This window comes from Ovis canadensis, chromosome 13 (assembly GCF_042477335.2).
Source record: "Ovis canadensis isolate MfBH-ARS-UI-01 breed Bighorn chromosome 13, ARS-UI_OviCan_v2, whole genome shotgun sequence".
NCBI classification, from domain to species: domain Eukaryota; kingdom Metazoa; phylum Chordata; class Mammalia; order Artiodactyla; family Bovidae; genus Ovis; species Ovis canadensis.
Genome location: NC_091257.1, coordinates 76,643,539 through 76,664,598, shown reverse-complemented (window position 1 = coordinate 76,664,598; position 21,060 = coordinate 76,643,539). Strand labels below are relative to the sequence as shown.

Below are 21,060 nucleotides of genomic sequence, written 5' to 3'. Positions count from 1 at the left end.
CATTAACACAGTAGGTACAGTGCCCAAGGCCCACCAGACTTTTAGGGGCCATGAAAATGTTTAAAAGAAATAATTTCTTTTAAATTCAGGAGGTAAAAGTAAACATTGGGGTTGAAGTGAAAGCTTTCGTATATAATATTAGCACTCCATTGTTTTAAAACCAGAGCTTATTTATTTATTTATTGGCCATGCTGCACAGCTCATGGGATCTGAGTTCCCTGACCAGGGATTGGACACAGGCCCCAGCAGTGAGAGCACTGAGTTCTAACCACTGGACCGCCAGGAAATTCCGAGTATATTCATTTTTATATCAGTGCAGCTGTTGACTGCAATTTGTATTTATAAATGAAAGTATTTACATCGATATTTATAAAATGTATGTTTTATGGAGGAAGAGTCCTACAAAGACAAGGTCGCTTAAAGTCCATGAAAGTGACAGTGCAGCTCTGGGTGGTAGCCTGAAATTGGCCGTGGTGGGGATATTTACACCACAGATATGAGCAAAGGCTACAAATCAGGGCTTGAATTTTTGCTTTGTTAGCAAACATTTTCTGTAAAGGGCTAGATGATAAATATTTAAGGCTTTACAGACCATGTGACTGTGTTACAACTACTCAGCTGGGCCTTGTAGCACAAAAGCTGCTACAGATGATAAATAGTGAGCTGTGTTCCAATAAAATCTAGTTTGCCAAACCCCAGCTTAGACTTAAAGTGATGAAGTGTCAATGATGCAGATTAAACTTTAACAGCTACGTGTTTGTAGCTGTGAAACGTTGTAGTCAGCACAAAAATGTGACACGTTTTATTCAGCAGAGAAGTTGCTCATCCACGTCTCTGCAAATGGCGCATTTCATTGCTTTTTATGGCTGAGTAATATCCCGTTGTATGTACGTGCCACATCTTTACCCATGCCTCTGTTGATGGACATTTACATTGCTTCCATGTCCTATCTATTAGAAATAGCGCTGCTGTGAAGATCGGGGTACCTGTATCCTAGAATAACAGTTTTCTAACTACTCGATCCTCTGTGGTGACCTAAATGGACAGAAAATTTAAAAAAAAAAGAGGTAAAATATGTGTGAATGCATGTCTGATTCACTTTGCTATACAGTAAAATAAAAACAACAACATTGTAAAGCAACTGTACTCCAACAAAAAAGAAAAAGAAGTTGCTTGTATCATTGACTAACAAGTGAAATTCTGACACATGAATGCCTTCATTATTCCAGATTCATCTGATTCATGAATATACATGACATTGTCAACCCACATTCATTGCAATGAATACTTGGAACTGTACTTAAAGAGCATATGTTGTCAAGCAGGTTACCATCGTGGTTAACAAGCTTAACCTTGTGGGGAAACTCTGGATAACCATGCAAAACACACACCTTAGAGTTATCCTACCCAGAGGGCAAGGGAACAGTTCCGACTGATCCCACAGGGTGTCAATTCTTTGGTACTTTTGGCCTTCTGGGAACACTGGAAGCTGAGGCTTTTTGCAGTTTTAGGAAAAGAGTTCTCAGGCACAGTGATGCAGATAACTACAGCTAGACGTTCAGTCCACTGTAAGGATACAAACAATGCATGTCACACCCTCCAAGGTGAAAAGTCTAGGGAAGACTGTCTTAGCTGATATGGTGGCTGTGCCTAAAATATCTTCAGGGATTCAGGCTTCACCCAGCTTTGCCATCGCTAGAATTAATTCATTTTCATCAGAGTCCATGGTGGCAGCTAGAGCTCCAGCCTTCACATGTACATTCTAGGCAGAAAGAGGAAGAGATGAAAAATAAGAGGTGAAGAGCCCATGTTAGTTGTCCTCTAAGAAAGGATTTTGGAAGATGCTACACCATGCTTCCACTTACAACCCATTGATCATAACTTAATCACACTACCATACTTTGTTGCACAAGTAGGAAATGTAATCTTCATTCCAGGGAATTGTGTCCCTGATAAAATTCTATTTCTCTAGCAGTAGGGGGAACATGGATCAGATATGGGGACAACCAGCAGTCATTGCCAACCTCAGAAAGGGAAAGGATGCAAACAGTATGAAAACTGATAGAGCCTTATAGTAGAGCCTATTGTGATGAGGACAGATCCATGACAAAATTGAGGGCCCAGGTAAGGGAATGAGGAGATGGAGTTTTACAAATCACAAGGGGAAACAAGTGCTTTTTCTGTATTTAACCTCAAAGCTACAACTAGAGAAAATATAACCAAGTTAATAATGTCTTAGAAAGAGCATCTTACCTATGCCTTCTTTGACATCTTCCAGGGAGGAGTCCATGCAGTTTTCCCATAAAATTGATGTCCCCAAATCTATCCCCATATTTATTTAATTAAAAGAATTTCGTTTTAGAGCAGTTTTATGTTTACAGAAAATTGAGTATAGAGTTCATGTATACTCCCTTATCCAGCCCTCACCCCGCCCCCCCATTTCATCTCTGTTACTAACATGTTGCCTCAGTGGGGTACATGTTACCCTTGATGACCCAATAGTGATACATTATTATTAACCAAAGTCAATAGTTCACATGAGGTTTCACTCTTTGTGTTGTACTTTCTATGAGTTTTGAAATGTTTATCAGTTCAGTTCAGTTCAGTTGCTCAGTTATGTCTGACTCCTTGTGACCCCATGAACCAGAGCACGCCAGGCCTCCCTGTCCATGACCAACTCCCAGAGTTTACCCAAACTCATGTCCATTGAGTCGGTGATACCATCCAACCGTCTCATCCTCTGTCATCCCCCTCTCCTGCCCTCAGTCTGTCCCAGCATCAGGGTCTTTGAAATGAGTCAGCCCTTTGCATCAGGTGGCCAAAGTATTGAAGTTTCAGCTTCAACATCAGTCCTTCCAATGAACACTCAGGACTGACCTCCTTTAGGATGGACTGGTTGGATCTCCTTGCAGTCCAAGGGACTCTCAAGAGTATTCTCCAACACCACAGTTCAAAAGCATCAATTCTTCAGTATGTAGCTTTCTTTATAGTCCAACTCTCACATCCATACATGACTACTGGAAAAACCATAGCCTTGACTAGATGGACCTTTGTTGACAAAGTAATGTCTCTGCTTTTTAATATGCTGTCTAGGTTGGTCATAACTTTCCTTCCAGGGAGTAAATGTCTTTTAATTTCATGGCTGCAGTCACCGTCTGCAGTGATTTTGGAGCCCCCCAAAATAAAGTCAGCACTGTTTCCACTGTTTCCCCATCTATTTCCCATGAAATTATGGGACTGGATGCCATGATCTTAGTTTTCTGAATGTTGAGTTTTAAGCCAACCTTTTCACTCTCCTCTTTCACTTTCATCAAGAGTTTATAGTGGTATGTATTCACCATTAACAGTATCATACAGAATAGTTTCTTTCACTGCCCTAAATCCCACTATGCTCCACCTCTTCATCCCTCCCTCGTTTTCCACCAAACCCCTGACCTCTTTACTGTCTCTATAGTTTTACCATTTCTACAATGTCACATAGTTGGGATACAGTATGTAGCCTTTTTAGATCAACTTCTTTAATTTAGCAGTATGCGTTTAAGTTTCTACCATGTCTTGATAGCTCATTTCTTTTTATCACTGAACAATATTCCATTATACGGATGGGAGGATGGGACCTGTCGAAGGATGTCTTGGTGGCTGCCAAATTTCGGCAATTATAAATAAAGCGGCTACAGACCTCTGTGCAGATTTTTGTTTGGACATAAGTTTGCAACTCATTTGAGTAAGTACCAAGGAGTGCAGTTGCCGGATGGTATGGTAAGATTATGCTTGTTTTGTAAGAAACAGACAAGTGTCATCTAAAGTGGCTGTACTATTTTGCATTCCCACCAGCAATGAGTCAGAGTTCCTGTGCTCTGCAGCCTTGCCAGCATTTGGTGGTGTCAGTGTTCTGGATTTTAACCATTCTGATAGGAGTGTAGTAGTTCTGCACTCAGTTATTTTCATTTGCATTTCTCTAATGACATCTATTTCTGCTTTAGTGACTATGCCAAAGCCTTTGACTGTGTGGATCACAATAAACTGTGGAAAATTCTGAAAGAGATGGGAATACCAGACCACCTGACCTGCCTCTTGAGAAATCTGTATGCAGGTCAGGAAGCAACAGTTAGAACTGGACATGGAACAACAGACTGGTTCCAAACAGGAAAAGGAGTACGTCAAGGCTGTATATTGTCACCCTGCTTATTTAACTTCTATGCAGAGTACATCATGAGAAATGCTGGACTGGAAGAAACATAAGCTGGAATCAAGATTGCTGGGAGAAATATCAATAACCTCAGATATGCAGATGACACCACCCTTATGGCAGAAGGGGAAGAGGAACTAAAAAGCCTCTTGATGAAAGTGAAAGTGGAGAGTGAAAAAGTTGGCTTAAATCTCAACATTCAGAAAACGAAGATCATAGCATCTGGTCCCATCACTTCATGGGAAATAGATGGGGAAACAGTGGAAAGAGCGTCAAACTTTATTTTTTTGGTTTCCAAAATCACTGCAGATGGTGACTGCAGCCATGAAATTAAAAGACACTTACTCCTTGGAAGAAAAGTTATGAGCAACCTAGATAGTATATTCAAAAGCAGAGACCTTACTTTGCCGACTAAGGTCCATCTAGTCAAGGCTATGGTTTTTCCAGTAGTCATGTATGGATGTGAGAGTTGGACTGTGAAGAAGGCTGAGCGCCGAAGAATTGATGCTTTTGAACTGTGGTGTTGGAGAAGACTCTTGAGAGTCTCTTGGACTGCAAGGAGATCCAAGCAGTCCATTCTGAAGGAGATCAGACCTGGGACTTCTCTGGAAAGAATGATGCTAAAGCTGAAGTTCCAGTACTCTGGCCACCTCATGCGAAGAGTTGACTCATTGGAAAAGACCCTGATGCTGGGAGGGATTGAGGGCAGGAGGAGAAGGGGATGACAGAGGATGAGATGGCTGGATGGCATCACTGACTCGATGGACGTGAATCTGAGTGAAGTTGGTGATGGACAGGGAGGCCTGGCGTGCTGTGATTCATGGGGTCGCAAAGAGTCGGACACGACTGAGCGACTGAACTGAACTGAACTGAATGACATATGATGTTGAGCATCTTTCATATGCTTATTTTCCATCTGTTTATCTTCTTCTTGAGGTGCCTGTTTAGGTCTTTTGCCCACTTTTTAAATTGGGTTGTTTGTTTCCTTATTGTTGAATTTTTAAAGAGTTCTCTCTATATTTTGGCTATCAGTCCTTTATCAGATACATGTTTTGCAAATATTTTCTCCCAGACTGGAGCCTTTCATTTACTTTAAATATTTTAGAGCAGAGTTTTAATTTTAATAAATTCCAGTTTATCAGTTTTTTTCTTTCATGGAGAATACTTTTGGTGCTGTGCCTATTCCTATGTTTTCATCAGGCTTTCCCGTGACCAAAGGGATAAATCAGAGTGTAGGCTAGTGGGGTTCAGAGGGCAGTGTAAACAGAAAGAGCAGGTGGGCAGGAATTGATCCCTTGATCTTGTCCATTTAGATTTTGCCTTTTGAGATCATGTCTCAATCATATATTTCTATAATAAGGCCATATAACAAAACAACCCCAGAACTCAAAGGCTTATAGTAATAAGCATTTCCTTCTCTTTCACATGTCCCTAGGACAGCTGGGTTTCAGTTGATCAAGGCTGTTCTCACCTGGGTTTAAATCCAAGCTGCAGGTTGGGTCCAGATCTTTTCCACATGTAGCTCATCTTCACGGGACTTTGTTTCAGGTCAAAAGGCTGGAGGGCAAGCCTACCCACACAAGCACATTTCTAGCCTTTGCTTAATCATATCTGCTAACATCCCATTGGCTAAAACAAGTCCATGGCCAAACTCAACATCAGTGGGGTAGAGAGGGATGTAAGCTCCTCTTATGGATTACCGAATAGCAATCTAATATGCCACCAATCATATTTGCAAATTCCTATCACAGGACCCTGGGCTTTGCTTTCAGAGACCCAAAGACACATTCCCAAACCAGGAAGCAAGAGAGAAATTCAGTTATGAACTACGTAAGTTAAAACATTTTATTTTCCACTGTTCCCACACCCAGTGCCTAAGGTTAGACTCTGAGCTACTCAGGGGTACAGAATCGAGTCGGTATAGGGTTCCATGGGACTCTGGTGGGTGCATCACAAAAAGATATGGATTCTTCAGGAGATACAAGAATGCAGATGGGTGTCACTTGCTCCCCACCCCGTGGCCTAACTCTTCCTATCACTCCCTCTAAAGGCTGACCCCTGGGGACTTTCAGCTAAGACGACATGCAGGAAGGCCCCACTGCCTCCTTGTCTTCTCTGCCTCCTTCGTGCCTCTCCCCCCACCCCTCCCCTCCTCTGAGAGCTTCCCACTCAGGGTGGCTGATACGTCTCAGCAGCCACGTTTCCACTGTAGGAACGTAGGATTCCATCACAACCATGATGGCTGCTGGGCCATGGGAAATGCAGGGGCTATAGGCAGCCCCCAGCCCTGGGGGAGATCCAGACCAACCAACTTGTATAAAAATATGGCTTAGCAGGAGAGCCATTGTCCCAGATCATGAAAAGTCATTCCTGTCATCCTGGCACATGCAGCTCCTTGGAGACAAAAACCCATCCAGTGTGACAGGTGAATAATAGTCTGTCCCCCTCCAAAAGAAAAAAAAAAAAGACGTCCACCTCCTAATTCCTGGAACTTGTGAAGATGTTATCTGGTGTGGCAAAAGGGACTTCACAAATGTGATTAAGAAACTGAAAATGGGAAGATTAGTCTGGATTATCCAGGTGAAAGTGAAAGTTGCTCAGTCGTGTCGGACTCTTTGTGACCCCATGGACTATACAGTCCATGGAATTCTCCAGGCCAGAATACTGGAATGGGTAGCCATTCCCTTCTCCAGGGATCAAACCCAGGTCTCCCGAATTGCAGGCGGATTCTTTACCAGCTGAGCCACCAGGGAAGCCCAAGAATACTGGTGTGGTTAGCCTATCCTTTCTCCAGCGGATCTTCCCAACCCAGGAATCGAACTGGGGCCTCCTTCACACTGCAGGCAGATTTTTTACCAACTGAGCTATCAGCGAAGCTTATCCAGGTGAGTCTAGTGTAATTACAGGGGTCCTGACAAGTAACAGAGGGAGGCCTCAGAGTCAGAGAAGGAGATGTGATGACAGAAACAGAATTTGGAATGATGAGCAGAGGAAATCAGGAACGTGGGCAGCTTCTGGAAGCTGGAAAAGGCACGGGAATGATTCACCCCTGGAGCCTCTGGAAAGCACGCAGCCCTGCCAACCTATCTCATACTCTGACCTCTGAAACTGTAAGATAATACATTTGTTTTGTTTCAAGCCACCAAGTTTGTGCTAATTTGTTACAGAAGCCATAGGAAACTAATACAGCCAGCAAGTATTCAGGGGGCAGTTAGGAAACTGGGAGCATTGGACCCCACTTCTCTTTGCCAGTCTTTCCCCCTTTGACTTGTCATCCACCAAAAGGCAAATGTTCCAAAACCGGCAAGACAAGAAAAGCTAACCTATTAGTAAAACCTTTAGCTGTCAGATCTTTTCTTTAAATATTTATTTCATCAGTTTAAAAGTTTTCTATCCAAACCGAAGCGGTAACTAGAATCCAGCTGTCCCAGGCAATAGAAATGTCAACTGGAAGTGTCCTGAGAATCTCAGACTGTGGATCGCCAGAGTCAAAAAGAGAGTGTCCAGTCCGTCCCACCCACTTGGCAGATGAGGAATTGTGGCTGGAGGGAGGGTGGGTGTCTGAGAATAGGAAGGGTGAGCCGGGTGCCGGGAGCCACCGCGCAGGCATGGCCTCAGTGCCTGGCCCCACCTGGCCGCCCCATCACGGCTGCTGTTGGTACTGGCTCTCGGTGGCCGTGTAGAAGTCATCCAGCACACTCTGGATGTATTCAAAGGTGGGCCGTTCCTCAGGTCGGTTCTTCCAGCAGCGAGTCATGATGTTGTAGAGCTCTTCGGGGCAGTTGTCTGGTCGAGGCATCCGGTACCCACGCTCCAGTGCACGGATCACCTCGGGGTTTGACATCCCTGAGAAGGAGCCACGAAATTATAAAGGGAGGGATTGGGGTCGGCGGGGCAGACAGTCACTGCCTCCCCAGCAACCATCCCTCCCCACCTCCTCATGGGAGCCGAGCTCCTCCCACGATGCAAGCTAGGCATCCCTTCCCCCATTTCCCCTGCAGTGAGGGCAGGGGCCGGGTGCCCAGTTTTGGCCACACCCTTCCTCCTTTCTTTGGACACGGTGACACAGTGGTCTGTGGAGCTGCAGCAGCCATCTGACCACATGGGGAAGACAATCACAGAGGAACCAACCCAGAGACCTGAGAGTCATTGAGCAGCTGAACTGACCTGTCTCCAGGGTCAGACTCCTTAGTCTGGGTTGAAACAATTTACCTATTGTTTCTGCCACTCAGTCTGTTAATTTGTTACTTGCCGCCTGCAGGGCTCCATAACCCCCTGCCTGGTTTTTATTGGTGAAGCCTCAAGATAAAACAAGTCAGGGAGCCAACTCAGTTGTCACCCTCTGAGTAGGAACATTTCTTTGTTCAATTAAAAGGTTTATGTTAGTTATCCTCAAGAACAACCATTTAAACATCTATGATCCCCAATTTTATATTACTAGAAGGCAATAGGACCCCACTCCAGTACTCTTGCCTGGAAAATCCCATAGACGGAGGAGCCTGGAAGGCTGCAGTCCATGGGGTAACTGAGGGTCGGACACGACTGAGTGACTTCACTTTCGCTTTTCACTTTCATGCATTGGAGAAGGAAATGGCAACCCACTCCAGTGTTCTTGCCCGGAGAATCCCAGGGACAGGGGAGCCTGGCGGGCTTCCGTCTATGGGGTCGCACAGAGTCGGACACGACTGAAGCGACTTAGCAGCAGCAGCAGCAGTTTTTCTTAAAAAAATACTTGGCCATGCTGTATGGCATGGAACCTTAGTTCTCTAGCCAGGGATTGAATCCTTGTCCCCTGTATTGGAAGTGGTATTCTTAATCACTGGACCACCAGGGAAGTCCTATATTACCAGTCTTGAACTCCAAACGTATTCATATATTCAAGTGCTTCCTTGAACATCTTGGATAAGCCACCTCAAATTTAACAGGGCTAAAACAGAACTCTTAAATTTTTATCCCTAGACCATCAGGCATCCAGTTGCTCAATCAAAACCAGGAGACTCATCCTTCATTCTTCTCTCTCCCTCGCTTTCCACATCAGCAAGTCACAGCCTTTCTTCTTTTAAAGCACAGCACCAGCTCATCAGCTTATCAGTTACCATCACCGCTGTCTGTGCAACAGCTGCAGCTGCCACCATCTCCCCAGCCCTGATCCACTCTCCACGCTAAACCAAAGCATCACTTGCACGTGGAAATCAGACGATGCCACTTCCCTGCCCATAATGCTCCAGTAGCTTCTTTACACTTAGACTAACACCCACAGTCTTCACCATGACCAGGGATCCCGCCTGACTGGGCCCCTGCCAAGCCCTGCTTCACGTACCATCTGCTCTCATTTCTTGTCTCCATCTACCTTGCTTGTTTGATATTCTTCAGATACAACTCAGGCCCTGAGAGCTGGCAGTGCCTTCTATCTGGAATCCTTCCCTAATCCTCACTCTGCTCACTTTCAGCTCAGATATGACCTGCTCTGACAGTGCTCCATGCCCACAGGAGCCCTAGGTTACTCTCCTACGCCCCTGCTTCATTTTCTGTTCCAAGTGATCTCCACTGAGAAGTGCATCTATTTAGTGTCTGTTCCTTCAGGCAATAATGTGAGCTCCTGCCAAGCAAGGGCTTTGTCTCCTACTGTATACTCCATGCCTAACACACAGTAGGAATTTGATACATACTGATGAGTGAACCAAGTGTCTGCACCTTTTATTTCTAATTTTCAGAACCACTTCTGCAAGGTGGTTGACTTCATTACCTATATTTTTCACAGATGAAGAACTGGGGTAGAAGTCAAGTGAATTTCTCAAAGTGTTGATGGGAACAGGATTAAAGTTCACGACTATTTACTTATAAAGTCAGAATTCTCTTTATATCCACCTTGCCTCCTGCCCCAGGGTTCTGGCTACAGATACCCTAGGAAGCATCCCAACTGAAAAGGAACAGAGGAAAACTTTATCTGCTGAGTCCCAGGCACTCTACATGCCAGATATATCTTTGTAAACCCCATGGTCTACTCAGTGTAGAGTGACGCCCACAGGCATGGAGATAAATTCATCCATTTGACAAATAGTTACTAGGCACCCACTACAGGCCAAGCAGAAAGGTAGCGGTCCAGATGCACCAGTAAGGAATACAGACATGATTTCTGGCCTCACAGACCTCAGAGTGTGATGGAGAAAATATCAAATAAATATAGTTATCAATGGTGATAAATGCTGTGAATGAAATGGCATAGGGTATTGCAAACGAGAAGCACAGGGACGTGCATAGTACTTTAGATGACTGGGTGGTGAGGTATAGCATGACATGAAGGGAGAGGGAAGAAGCAGGCAGGGGCTGGATCATGCCGGACCTGCAGCCCACAATTAGGAGTTTGTGATTTTGTCCCAATTATGCTGGGAGGCCTTTAAAAAGTTAGAGGTGGAGAAGGGAAAAGTTCTGACCCACAATTTTAGAAAAATCCCTCTGGCCCAGGGAGAGATGGCCTTTAGGAGAGAGGGCAGACTGCTTAGGAGGCCACTCTACCAGTGAGATGACGGAGGACATTGGTCTGGTGTGGGTGGAGGCTGTGGAGTTAGAAGTGGACGGACTTGGGATGCTTTGGAGTCCAATGGCTGGAACCCTGTGACTCCTTGAATGTGGAAAGTGATGAGAGAAGAGGAAGGGCCAAGCAAGCTTCCAGATTTCAGGCTTAAGAAATTGGACAGATAATAGTGTTATTAACTGAGAGGCTGGGGGTGAGGGTCAAGAACTCAGTGAGGGTCAACCAACTCAGGCTGGTGGTTGCCAAGGGGAAGGCAGTAGGGGGAGGGATGGAGTGGAGCAGACATAAACTTTCATGTAGAGAATGGATAAACAATAAGGTCCTACTTTATGGTACAGAGAGCTATCTTCAATATCCTATGATAAACTGTAATGGAAAAGAACTTATATTAATATGTATATATATATATGTATATATAACTGAATCACTTTGCCATACAGCAGAAATTGACACAACATTGTAAATCAATGGTACTTCATTAAAAATATTGATAAAAAACAAACACAATAACAAACAAACAAAAACTCAGTCTGAATGGACACAATGACTAGAGAAGGGAGCCAGGCTGCCCTGGAAGCAGCCCCAGGCTGATGCCTTCTCTCCTACCTGGGTAAGGGATCCGGCCATAGGTGACGATCTCCATCAGCAGGATACCGAAGGACCAGACATCTGACTTGATGGTGAAGGAGCCGAAGTTGATGGCTTCAGGAGCTGTCCACTTGATGGGGAACTTAGCCCCTGTGGTTTGAACAGAGCAGAGTCAAGGAGAGTCTGGAGAGCAATCAGAGCTAGGTCTCTGCCAGGGGGAGGGAACAGGACAGCAGTACAGCTGCCAACATCTGCCCCCTGCAGGACTGCGACTTCCCTCAATCTGGCCCCCGTGGAAGCAAGGAGCATCCATTCTGAGGACCAGTGGCTGAAGTAGGGAGGAGTGAGCCAAGGTGCCTGGGGTGTGGCAGGGGACTTGCCCTCTTGGGGCCACCTCATTGATTCAGCTGATGTCCTGATGAACTACAACTCCTGAAGAGTAGAGTCCTAGGACCTTTGGGGACAGCAGAAATTCAAGGGACTTTGAGTCCAGGTCATACCTGCTACCTCGACCTCCTAACCACTGTCGGCAAAGGGAAGATTTTGGTTTCCCCCAGTCACTGGGTGTCTCTCCTTCTAGTCCTCCTCTCCTTCCATCTGGTCTGGGATAGGTTGACTTAACCTTTAGTGAGTAATTTTTATTGCAATTCCACTGTAGTTGGGAATGCAGTGTAAAAGATACCTGTTTTTTGGAATTTGTTGAGACCTGCGTTATCATCTAGTACATAGTCAAGTTTTGAAAATTCTCTATGTGTTTCCTGCTCCCCCCATCCCTTCCTCCCTTGGGACTGAGAGAGTTTTCTTTATTCCTGCTTATCCTCTCCTGGTTTAGAAGTTATACATTCTATTCTTATTCTTTTAGTGGTTGTACTTTTACTGTGTCATACAAACATGAAATAAAATATACAAATCTTTCCTATACAACTAGATGCCTTTTATATATGTATCCCCCACTTGTAATCACTGTTCAGATTAAGATATAGAAAATTTCAGCATCTCAGAAGGCTCCCTCCTGCCTCATCTCAGTCAATACCCCTGCAATCCAGGTTAAGTATTATTCTGACCTTTAGCACAATAAATGAGTTTTGTCTGTTTTTTTTTAAAGTTTTATTGAGATGCATGCATAGACCATATAATTCAGCCACTCAAAGTATTCAGTTCAATGGTTTTCTTAATATATTCACAAAGCTATGAATTTTAAAATATTTTCACCCCACCCTTCCCTAGACCGTAACAGTCACCACCCATTTCTTTCTAGCGCCCCACTCCAGCCTTGGTTGGAGTTAATCTACTCTCTGTCTCTATAGATTTGCCTAGAATTTCATATAAATAGAATCATACAATACATGGCCTTTGTGTCTGGCTTCTTTCACTGAACATGATGTTTGCAAAGTTTGTCCATGTTTAGGGTATATTAGTACTTCATCCCTTTTTATGGTCAAATAACATCCCACCACATGCCTAAATTTCATTTTGTGTATTTGTTTATCAGTTGATGGACTTTTGGGTTACTTCCACTTTTTGGCTGTTAAGAATAATGCTGCTGTCAACCTTCGCATACATGTTTGCCTGTTTCTGAATTTTATATAAGTGAAACTATCCAGCATCTACTTTTTCGGTCTGAGTTCCCTTATTTTGATATTATGCCTGTGAAAATCATCCATTTTCTTTTGCGTTTGCGTGAGTCATTGGTTTATAACTTCTCATTGCTACATAATAATATTCTGTGAAAAAACCACAATTTAAATATCATTGTACCCTTTATGGACATTTAGATACTTCCCTGTTTTTGTCTATCACACCTAAAGTCACTCTTGCCCTTACTCTTAATTTTAACATGACTTGACTGACCCAATCTACAATTGATCCCACTTACTGGGGGAGACTGGAGGCCAGAACTCAAGATGGAGCCCCTCCAGCTTAATAACACACAGCTGATACTGGGACAAACCTTTGCATTTTGATTAATACCACTTTCACAGGTCCTAACGCTCAGTACACACGACCCTCTCCAGTGGGCCCCACGGGGCCCTCGACACCATCCCCTACCTTCCCGCGCTGTGTACTCGTTGTCCTCGATGACCCGTGCCAAACCAAAGTCGGCGATCTTGCACACCAGGGATGCAGACACCAAGATGTTGGCAGCTCGAAGGTCTCGGTGAATGTAGTTCCTCCGCTCGATGAAGGCCATGCCTTCTGCAATCTCCACCCAAAACAGAGACACCTTTACCCTCAGATTTGGCCCAGCCCAAGGTGGGTCTCACCCAAAAGCAGAAGATGACTGTCCAAGTGTGAGAAACTGGAAAATATATGTGCTGGCCTGGGGCCTGGTCTCAGATTGGCATTTCTCTGTCTACCTAATCAGGTTGGGGGGATTCTCATAGCCTGGGCCAGTCTGGAGCTTCTCTAGGGTTCCAAGACTTCCAGAAAACACTTTAAGGAAAAAGCATTATTTCTCCAAGGAGAAATACACACACACACCCCAGGATACTTTGAAGGGTTTTCATCTCCTTTCCCCTTACTGGGAACAACCTAGGCTCACATCACATTTTGTTGTATCTATTATGCCTGCTTCACTCCCAAGCCGGGGTAGGGAAAATTCCTTTACTCACTCAATAAACATCTACTGAATGTCTTGTGGGCCCCAGACATGTTACTTGGACAGGTCGGGAGCCAGGCAAAGCCCCCACAGATGGTGATAAGCACCATAAAGAAAGGGGAAAGCAGGTGCTAGGACATGAAGTGTAGAGGGCTGTTTTGGATTGGATGGTCAGGAGGTGAAACTTCAGCAAATGCTCTCTCAGAGAAGAGCATTCCTGGCAGAGAAGATCATGTGCAAAGGCCCAGAGGTAGGAAGCAGCTTGGCTATTCATGGAACAGGAGGCTGAGCAGAAGTTGCCCAAGGGAAAGTGGGGAGGAGAGAGGAGGTTGTGGGAAAGGCTGCTGATGGGGAAGAAACTTGTAGGTTAGGAGAGGGGGTTGGGTTATATTCTGAGCACGAAGGGAAGTGGGAAGTCTTAGAGTAGGAGGGTGACATGGTCTGATGTACATTTTAATGTCATCAGGGCTTCTGAGTGCATAGTGGACTGTGTGAAGAGTTCTTATTCACAGTGGTACCTGGGAAGCCCGACAGAAAGATGGGGGATTTTTCTGTGAAGACGTTTTCCTCTTTCAATAGTTTGTTTATTACCTCTCATAAAGAGGTTTATGATTAACCCTCAGAAACTCAGAAAATAGCATTTATAGTTCATAAACTGGTCTTTGACGTCCTTGAGCCAGGTGTTAGCACCGTCTCTGTTGTACAGAGACCTTTGTCAGATCACACCCCCAGGATTTGAATATCCACCCCCAGGGCCTCCATGCTGCCTTTAAGCACCCAGAACTCCAACACTGCAGGTGGCTGCAATCTGGTGAGATTATTTGGGGAGGTAGGGTTTCTGCCCAGACTAAACCAAGGTCTGTTGAAGGTCTGAGGCAAGTGGATGGTACGCTTGCGGAAAGTGGCCAGCAGGGGGCACCCATGGCAGTTGGAACTGAGATCTGAGTCTCCAGCCTTTTCTAACAAAACCAGGAGACTTTCTGATTTTGCTTGTCATCGCCCGCCAGGAGTGGGTGAGGCAGTCTTGGCCTCATGGGTGTGGAAAATTTATAAGGAGTTCAGACGAACAGTTAACAACAGCCATAACATTAACTGTGGATGTTGTAGCTTATTCTTTAATCATAATATGATATTTAATACTTAAATAGCATTTGCTCTCTGCTTTGGGGTAGGTACTATTGCTTCAGCACTATTATTTCACAGGTGATAAAACTGAATCCCAGAGAAGTAACCACCAGGTCCAGGTGGAGACCAGGACTGGAAATCTGACAGCCCTGCTTAGGGTCTGTGTCCATTACCCTACCTGAATTTTCAGCACAGAGCAGGCACTAACGCTGGTAGTCAGCATTTTTCAGTACTCAGGCGCAGATACTCATGTTATGGATTTGCACAGGAGCACATGAGCTCAAGGGGGCAAGTGGGACTAACCCCACTTAGAAGACAGCAGATGAGAAAGCCTAGGTTATTCCCGGGTTGGGCCAGCTCAACCTGAGCCCTACATCTCTGTGATCTCCAAGCAAACTACTTTACCCACTGCACCTCACTTTTCTTCTCTGTAGAATGGGACAAGAGAATCTTCTTCCGAGGGTTTATATGAGGATTAATACTCTAAATCCACATCAAGTGTTTAGAACAGAGTCTGGCATATAAGTATTCACTTCAACAGTCCCTGTTGAGGAAAGCAGCCCTCAGAAAGGTTAAGCTATTTGCTCAAGACTACACAGGCAGTCCCGGTGGCTCAGAGGTTAAAGCCTCTGCCTGCAATGTGGGAGACCTGGGTTCAATCCCTGGGTCAGGAAGATCCCCTGGAGAAGGAAATGGCAACCCACTCCAGTGTTCTTGCCTGGAGAATCCCATGGACGGAGGAGCCTGGTGGGCTATAGTCCCCTGGGTTGCAAAGAGTCAGACACGACTGAGCGACTTCACTCTCACTCACACAAGCAGCCCTGGGCTCAACAGCAAAACTCATATGATTCCTAAGTCCATGTGTATACAGTGTTGCTTCTCAAGAGTTTGTCAACTGAACGAATAGTGGGTAGGTTGGCTGGGTTCAGGATTGGTCTATAAATTGGGAGTTGATGAGGTGGTGAGATTTCATGAGCACCAGATGGTCTGCCGTGATGTCAGTCATTGGCACATGGGTTTGCTTCTGAGAGAGTACCAGGGAATCACAGAATCAGCTGGAAGGGCCTGTAGGGATATTCCAGCTCAGGGCTCTTCACATTGAATCTAATTGAGGGACAAAAGAAAGGTCACCCCTTCAATCAGAGCAGCTCTGTTTTAATCTATTTTAAAATCATCAGCTGCTCCGTAAGACTCATTTGACCAACATAGTTGTAGCTAAAAAAAAAAAAAGAAAGAAAAAAGGCTTTCAAACTTGAAAAGTACAAAGATGGCCCAGTTTCTTCATTTGACAAATGGAGGGACCGAGAGACCCAGAGTGGATCTGATGTTACACAGCCAGGTGGTGACAGTGCAGTCTCTGCTGCGCCCACCTACCTCTCTAGGACCGGAGGTGAAGACCAGGCCCCAGGGTGACTCCTTTCTGTCCCTGGGCTCTGAGTCCACCTCTGCTCCTGGATGCACAAGGGCCTGGCACCTCTTTCCCTCCTGTGGTTTCTGTCTTTACCGTTTGTACCAAGGGGAGAATTGTTCTTGCCCTGGTCTATGACCCTCCTCCCAGCAAGGTTTCTGCCAGTGCGATGGTTACAATTTAGCAACAGGCCAGACTCCTGTTTCCCCAGGAGGTAGGGCTCATTGAAGAGAAAATGCCTCTTCTGGATTTCCATATGCCTCTGGTATTGGAAGACTCTGAAAGGCAAAGCCTTTTATTATACTCTTCCCTTATTATACCCTTCCCAGGATTTGCATAGTCAAATGAACTCTGCCTTAGGCACCTCCTGAAGGCCCTGCCCTGGGCCCAGGTGCCCCTCTCCCTTAACACCTTCCAGGCTGCAAGCCACATCCCCTTCATTTTTGCCAGGCTCAGGCTCCAACAGATCAGGTTGAGCTCTGGTTTTGCCCTTTGGACTTTGGCATAGACTGTTTCTTCTGCCTGGAATACCCTTCCCTCTCATCTTCACCTGCCCAACTTCTATTCAGGCCTCAGCCTAGTGACCGCTTCCTCTGGGAAGCCTTCTCTGATTGCTCTTGGACTGGGAGAAGTGCTCTAGCCGTGGGTTCCCACCAGTACCCGTTTCCTCCCCTGTTTTCCCACAGACAGGAGAGAATGAATGAGAGAGGACAGAAGTGAAAAGCACTCAGGCTGGGGGTGAAAAGAGCTCCATAAAGTGAAGGGAAGATGAGAAAGAAAATGGAGTTTTAAGAAGCGTTGTGATTTCTGGACATTATTAATTTTGCTGGATACTGCATTCTTTTGACACTGAGCCAGGACTACTTGGGTCGTAGCTCTCTAAGATATTTAGTTGTTTAATAAGTGTAAGCCCTAGGGGGATAGCAGTACTTTCCATTTTGTTCACTGCCATATCCCCCCAAAGTAACACAGTCACGTAGGCAAGCTACTTCACCTCCCTGGGCCTCAGTTGCCTCATCTCCTCTTTACTTCCTCTATAAGCCTTAACTTCCTGTTCTGTAAAACGGGATGACAATTACCCATCTGTGGCCAGACTGTCACATCATGGTTCCCTGTGAACCACACCTCCTGGGACTCACGCCTTTTTGCGGTCCCTCCTACACTGGCTCTGGGCTAGGTCATGTGACTTGCTTTGACCAACAGGACATTAGCCTGCATGATGCGAAAAGGAGCTTGCTCAAGATCGCTTAGTCCCTTGCAAGACTCCCTCTGCCTTTCTGCCATGATGTGAAGGAGCTCAGGTTAGGCTACTGAAGGAGTGATGTGGAGTCACTGGAGACAGACCCAGAGGATGAGCCACCATCCCAGATATTCTAGCCCCCGGGAAGCTCTCAGCAGAATGCATCCTCAAGAGGGGGCTGGGTTTCACCGTGTGGAGCAGAAAAATCACCCAACCAACCCCAGTCCACCCCACAGAATCATGGGAAATGATACATTGTTGTTTCAAGCGACTAAACTTTGGAGCAATTGGTTACAAAGGAATAGATAACAAAAATCTCACCCTAGGAGGCTGATGTGAATGAAGACTATATGAGTTGGGACTTGTGTGCATGCTTAGTCGTTCAGTGCTGTTTTGCAGCCCCAGGGACTGCAGCCCCCCAGGCTCTTCGGACCATGGGGATTCTCCAGGCAAGAATACTGGAGTGGGTTGCCATGCCCTCCTCAAGGAGATATTCCCAACTCAGGGATTGAACCCAGGTCTACCCACTTTGCTGGTGGATTCTTTACCTTCTGAGCCACCAAGGAAGCCCAAGAATACTGGAGTAGGTAGCCTATCCCTTCTCCAGGGGATCTTCCCAACCCAGGAATTGAACTGGCGTCTCCTGCATTGCTGCTGCTGCTGCTAAGTCACTTCAGTCGTGTCCAGCTCTGTGTGACCCCATAGATGGCAGCCCACCAGGCTCCCCTATCCCTGAGATTTTTCCAGGCAAGAACACTGGAGTGGGTTGCCATTTCCTTCTCCAATGCATGAAAGTGAAAAGTGAAAGGGAAGTCACCCAGTCGTGTCTGACTCTTCACGACCCCATGGACCGCAGCCTACCAGGCTCCTCTGTCCATGGGATTTTCCAGGCAAGAGTACTGGAGTGGGGTGCCATCACCTTCTCTGCAGGTGGATTCTTTACCAGCTGAGCTATCAGGAAAGCCCCAAGTTAGATCATAGAAGGCACAGTTAAAAAGAATACTTTTATCCTGAGCACTCAATACGTGTTAGCTATTATTGTTATTATGATAGCACGCAATCAATAAACACGTGTTGAATAAATAATTGACTTCCCCTTCCCCGACTTCCCCATTAGACTCTCACCTGGGCTGAGAAGTCGATGAGTTTGGGCAGTGGCTGCCTGCTGCCTTCTTCACTTTTCAGGAAGTCCAGCAGGCTGCCTGTGTGGGGGAAGGGGGAACAGCATTTACTACTCTCATGACTTTAACAAGTGGTTAACATGGTTCATCATAATGAATTTAAATAAAAGTATTTATTTACTGTTCCTAGCATATGAGAAATAGAATCTGAGCATTTGAGAATGACTTTGTGCTTGCCAGGCTTGTTGTTTGATTGAGACAGCTTTCTGAGCCTGGGGGACTGGGGCCATGGTTTAATAAGGCTGGCATAATTGTGTGTTTAGAAAATGATGAAAGCTTTGAGACGTCAAATCCTTCTAAATGGATGTCACGTGGGACATTTCTATATGTTGAGAAATGGGCAGGAATTGAACATTATTGAGAAATGATGGCCTAAAAAAATATCCCTGAGACATTCTGGACTGTGTGCAGGCAGGATGGGAACATTCTGGAAAATATGCTTAGCCAATGCATAAGGAATGCTTTGCTGAGTCTCCTGGAGCATTGGTCCACCCAGGGAAGATGGCTGGTGGTCAGGGGGTCAGGGGTGGTTGAGGGAGTCTCCCCAGCCTCAAGGGCTCATGGTGAACCCATAGAAGGCTCTTCTCCTATCCCCGAGAGGGGTTCTGGCCCCACCCCCTCTCCCAGAGGTCCATGTGCTCCCCTTTCCCTGGCATCCCCCTAACATGATTTCACTCCCCTTAATCAAGAGAGTGGGGCAGTCAGATACGAAGGTGCTCAGTGAGTTTTTGTCAAAAGAGTTCCTGGCCAGACTGGGGGCATCTTGAAGGCCAAAGAACCACGTCAGAGTCACCTCTGACTCTGCAGGTGACCAGGAGGAGGCATAGTTGGTACCCCCAGCTCCCAGCGCGCGGCACCTTTGGCCATGAACTCCGTGATGATGTAGATGGGTTCTGTTGTGACCACAGCGTGCAGCTTCACCAGCTTGTCATGCTGCAGAGTCTTCATCAGGTTGGCCTCTGCCAGGAAGGCCTCCACAGACATGCTCCCGGGCTTCATCGTCTTCACGGCCACCTTGGTGTGCTTGTTGTAGGTGGCTGCAGCAGGACAGGAAGCAGAAAAGGTGGTCAGGGCCCACTGCTCTTCCTCACAGGCCCCAAAGACCTGGCTGCCGACCTGCCTCCTCCAGCGAGCCTTTCCTGCCCATCTCAGCCCTTAGAGAAGGAAGGGGAGACATGTGCTTTGCCCTCAGGTAGATGTGGGTTGGAAGGCTGGTCCACCACTTCCTAGCTGTGTGCCCTTGGGCAGGTCACTTAACCTCTCTGAACTATGGTTTCCTCTTATGCAAAGGTTCATGCAGGGGTTAAGGGGTTAAAACATCACTCTGATTGTGCCACTCACTCACACACCTACCTTTGTTCTGTCACACGTTCACATACACACCATCTTTGCTTTAAATGTTTATTTAATCTTAACACTGCTCTCTAAATAAATATGCCTCATCATGGTCCACAAGGCCCTGCATATGCTGGCCTTGCTCACTTAGCCTTGTCATCCACCAACACCTCTACCCCTTGCCTTTTGTGCACCAACCTGCCTGCATATCATTCAGTCCCTCGAGCAGCCGTCTCCCCCTCCCACCACAGGGACTTTGCTCATGCTGTTCTCTCACTTCACCCCACCCCTTCCCTGCTTCATCTTGTTGATCTTGTAAATCTCAGTGTTGCTTGTGTTTCCATTTTGCCTTAGCTGCCAGGAAGCTCTAATGCAGAGTTGAGGTCTTCCCACAGTAAGAGCCTAAGGCCTTATATAATGTGTGTGTGTGTGTGTGTGTGTGTGTGTGTGTTTTCTAACCCCGTCAGTCTGATTTGTCTTGCCTTCCTCACCATGCTTTCTCTGCCTTTTCTTCTTCAGTGCCTGACATATAGCAGGCTCTCAATACATATCGTTGAAGTGAGTGGATTTTAAACTTGTTTTTTTCTGGCTGAATTGTTGGCATCTCTGTAAGCTGTCTTCACTCCCATTTGGAACGTGGTGGAGTATAAACACGGTGTTGGGGGGGGCCCAGGCACTGGGGCGCGTCTACCCCCGCAGCTCTGCAGGGCAGGCTTTGCTATTCTTAAGTCATTAGAGGCAGCCCAGAAGGGGTGGAATATGTCTTTTTGAAGCCCTACAATGCCCTAGCGTGACACTGGGCACACGGCAGGGGCTTAGAACAGCGTGTTCATCAGCTGCCAACATTGAACTCACCTGGA

The 21,060-nt window shown here is 46.0% G+C and overlaps 1 protein-coding gene across 1 annotated transcript in view; it reads right to left on the bottom strand.

Moving 5' to 3' along the window:
• Positions 1 to 7,541: 7,541 nt before the first annotated feature.
• The window catches only part of HCK (HCK proto-oncogene, Src family tyrosine kinase), a 44,119-nt gene continuing 30,600 nt past the window's right edge, over positions 7,542 to 21,060 (bottom strand). The window contains exons 9-13 of the mRNA XM_069548304.1: positions 19,723 to 19,902; positions 18,810 to 18,886; positions 13,362 to 13,515; positions 11,331 to 11,462; positions 7,542 to 8,035 (exon numbers count right to left, since the gene is read on the bottom strand). Of these exons, the coding sequence (XP_069404405.1) occupies positions 7,833 to 8,035; positions 11,331 to 11,462; positions 13,362 to 13,515; positions 18,810 to 18,886; positions 19,723 to 19,902 (746 nt within the window). The 3' untranslated portion in view covers positions 7,542 to 7,832. The remainder of the gene's footprint in view (positions 8,036 to 11,330; positions 11,463 to 13,361; positions 13,516 to 18,809; positions 18,887 to 19,722; positions 19,903 to 21,060) is intronic.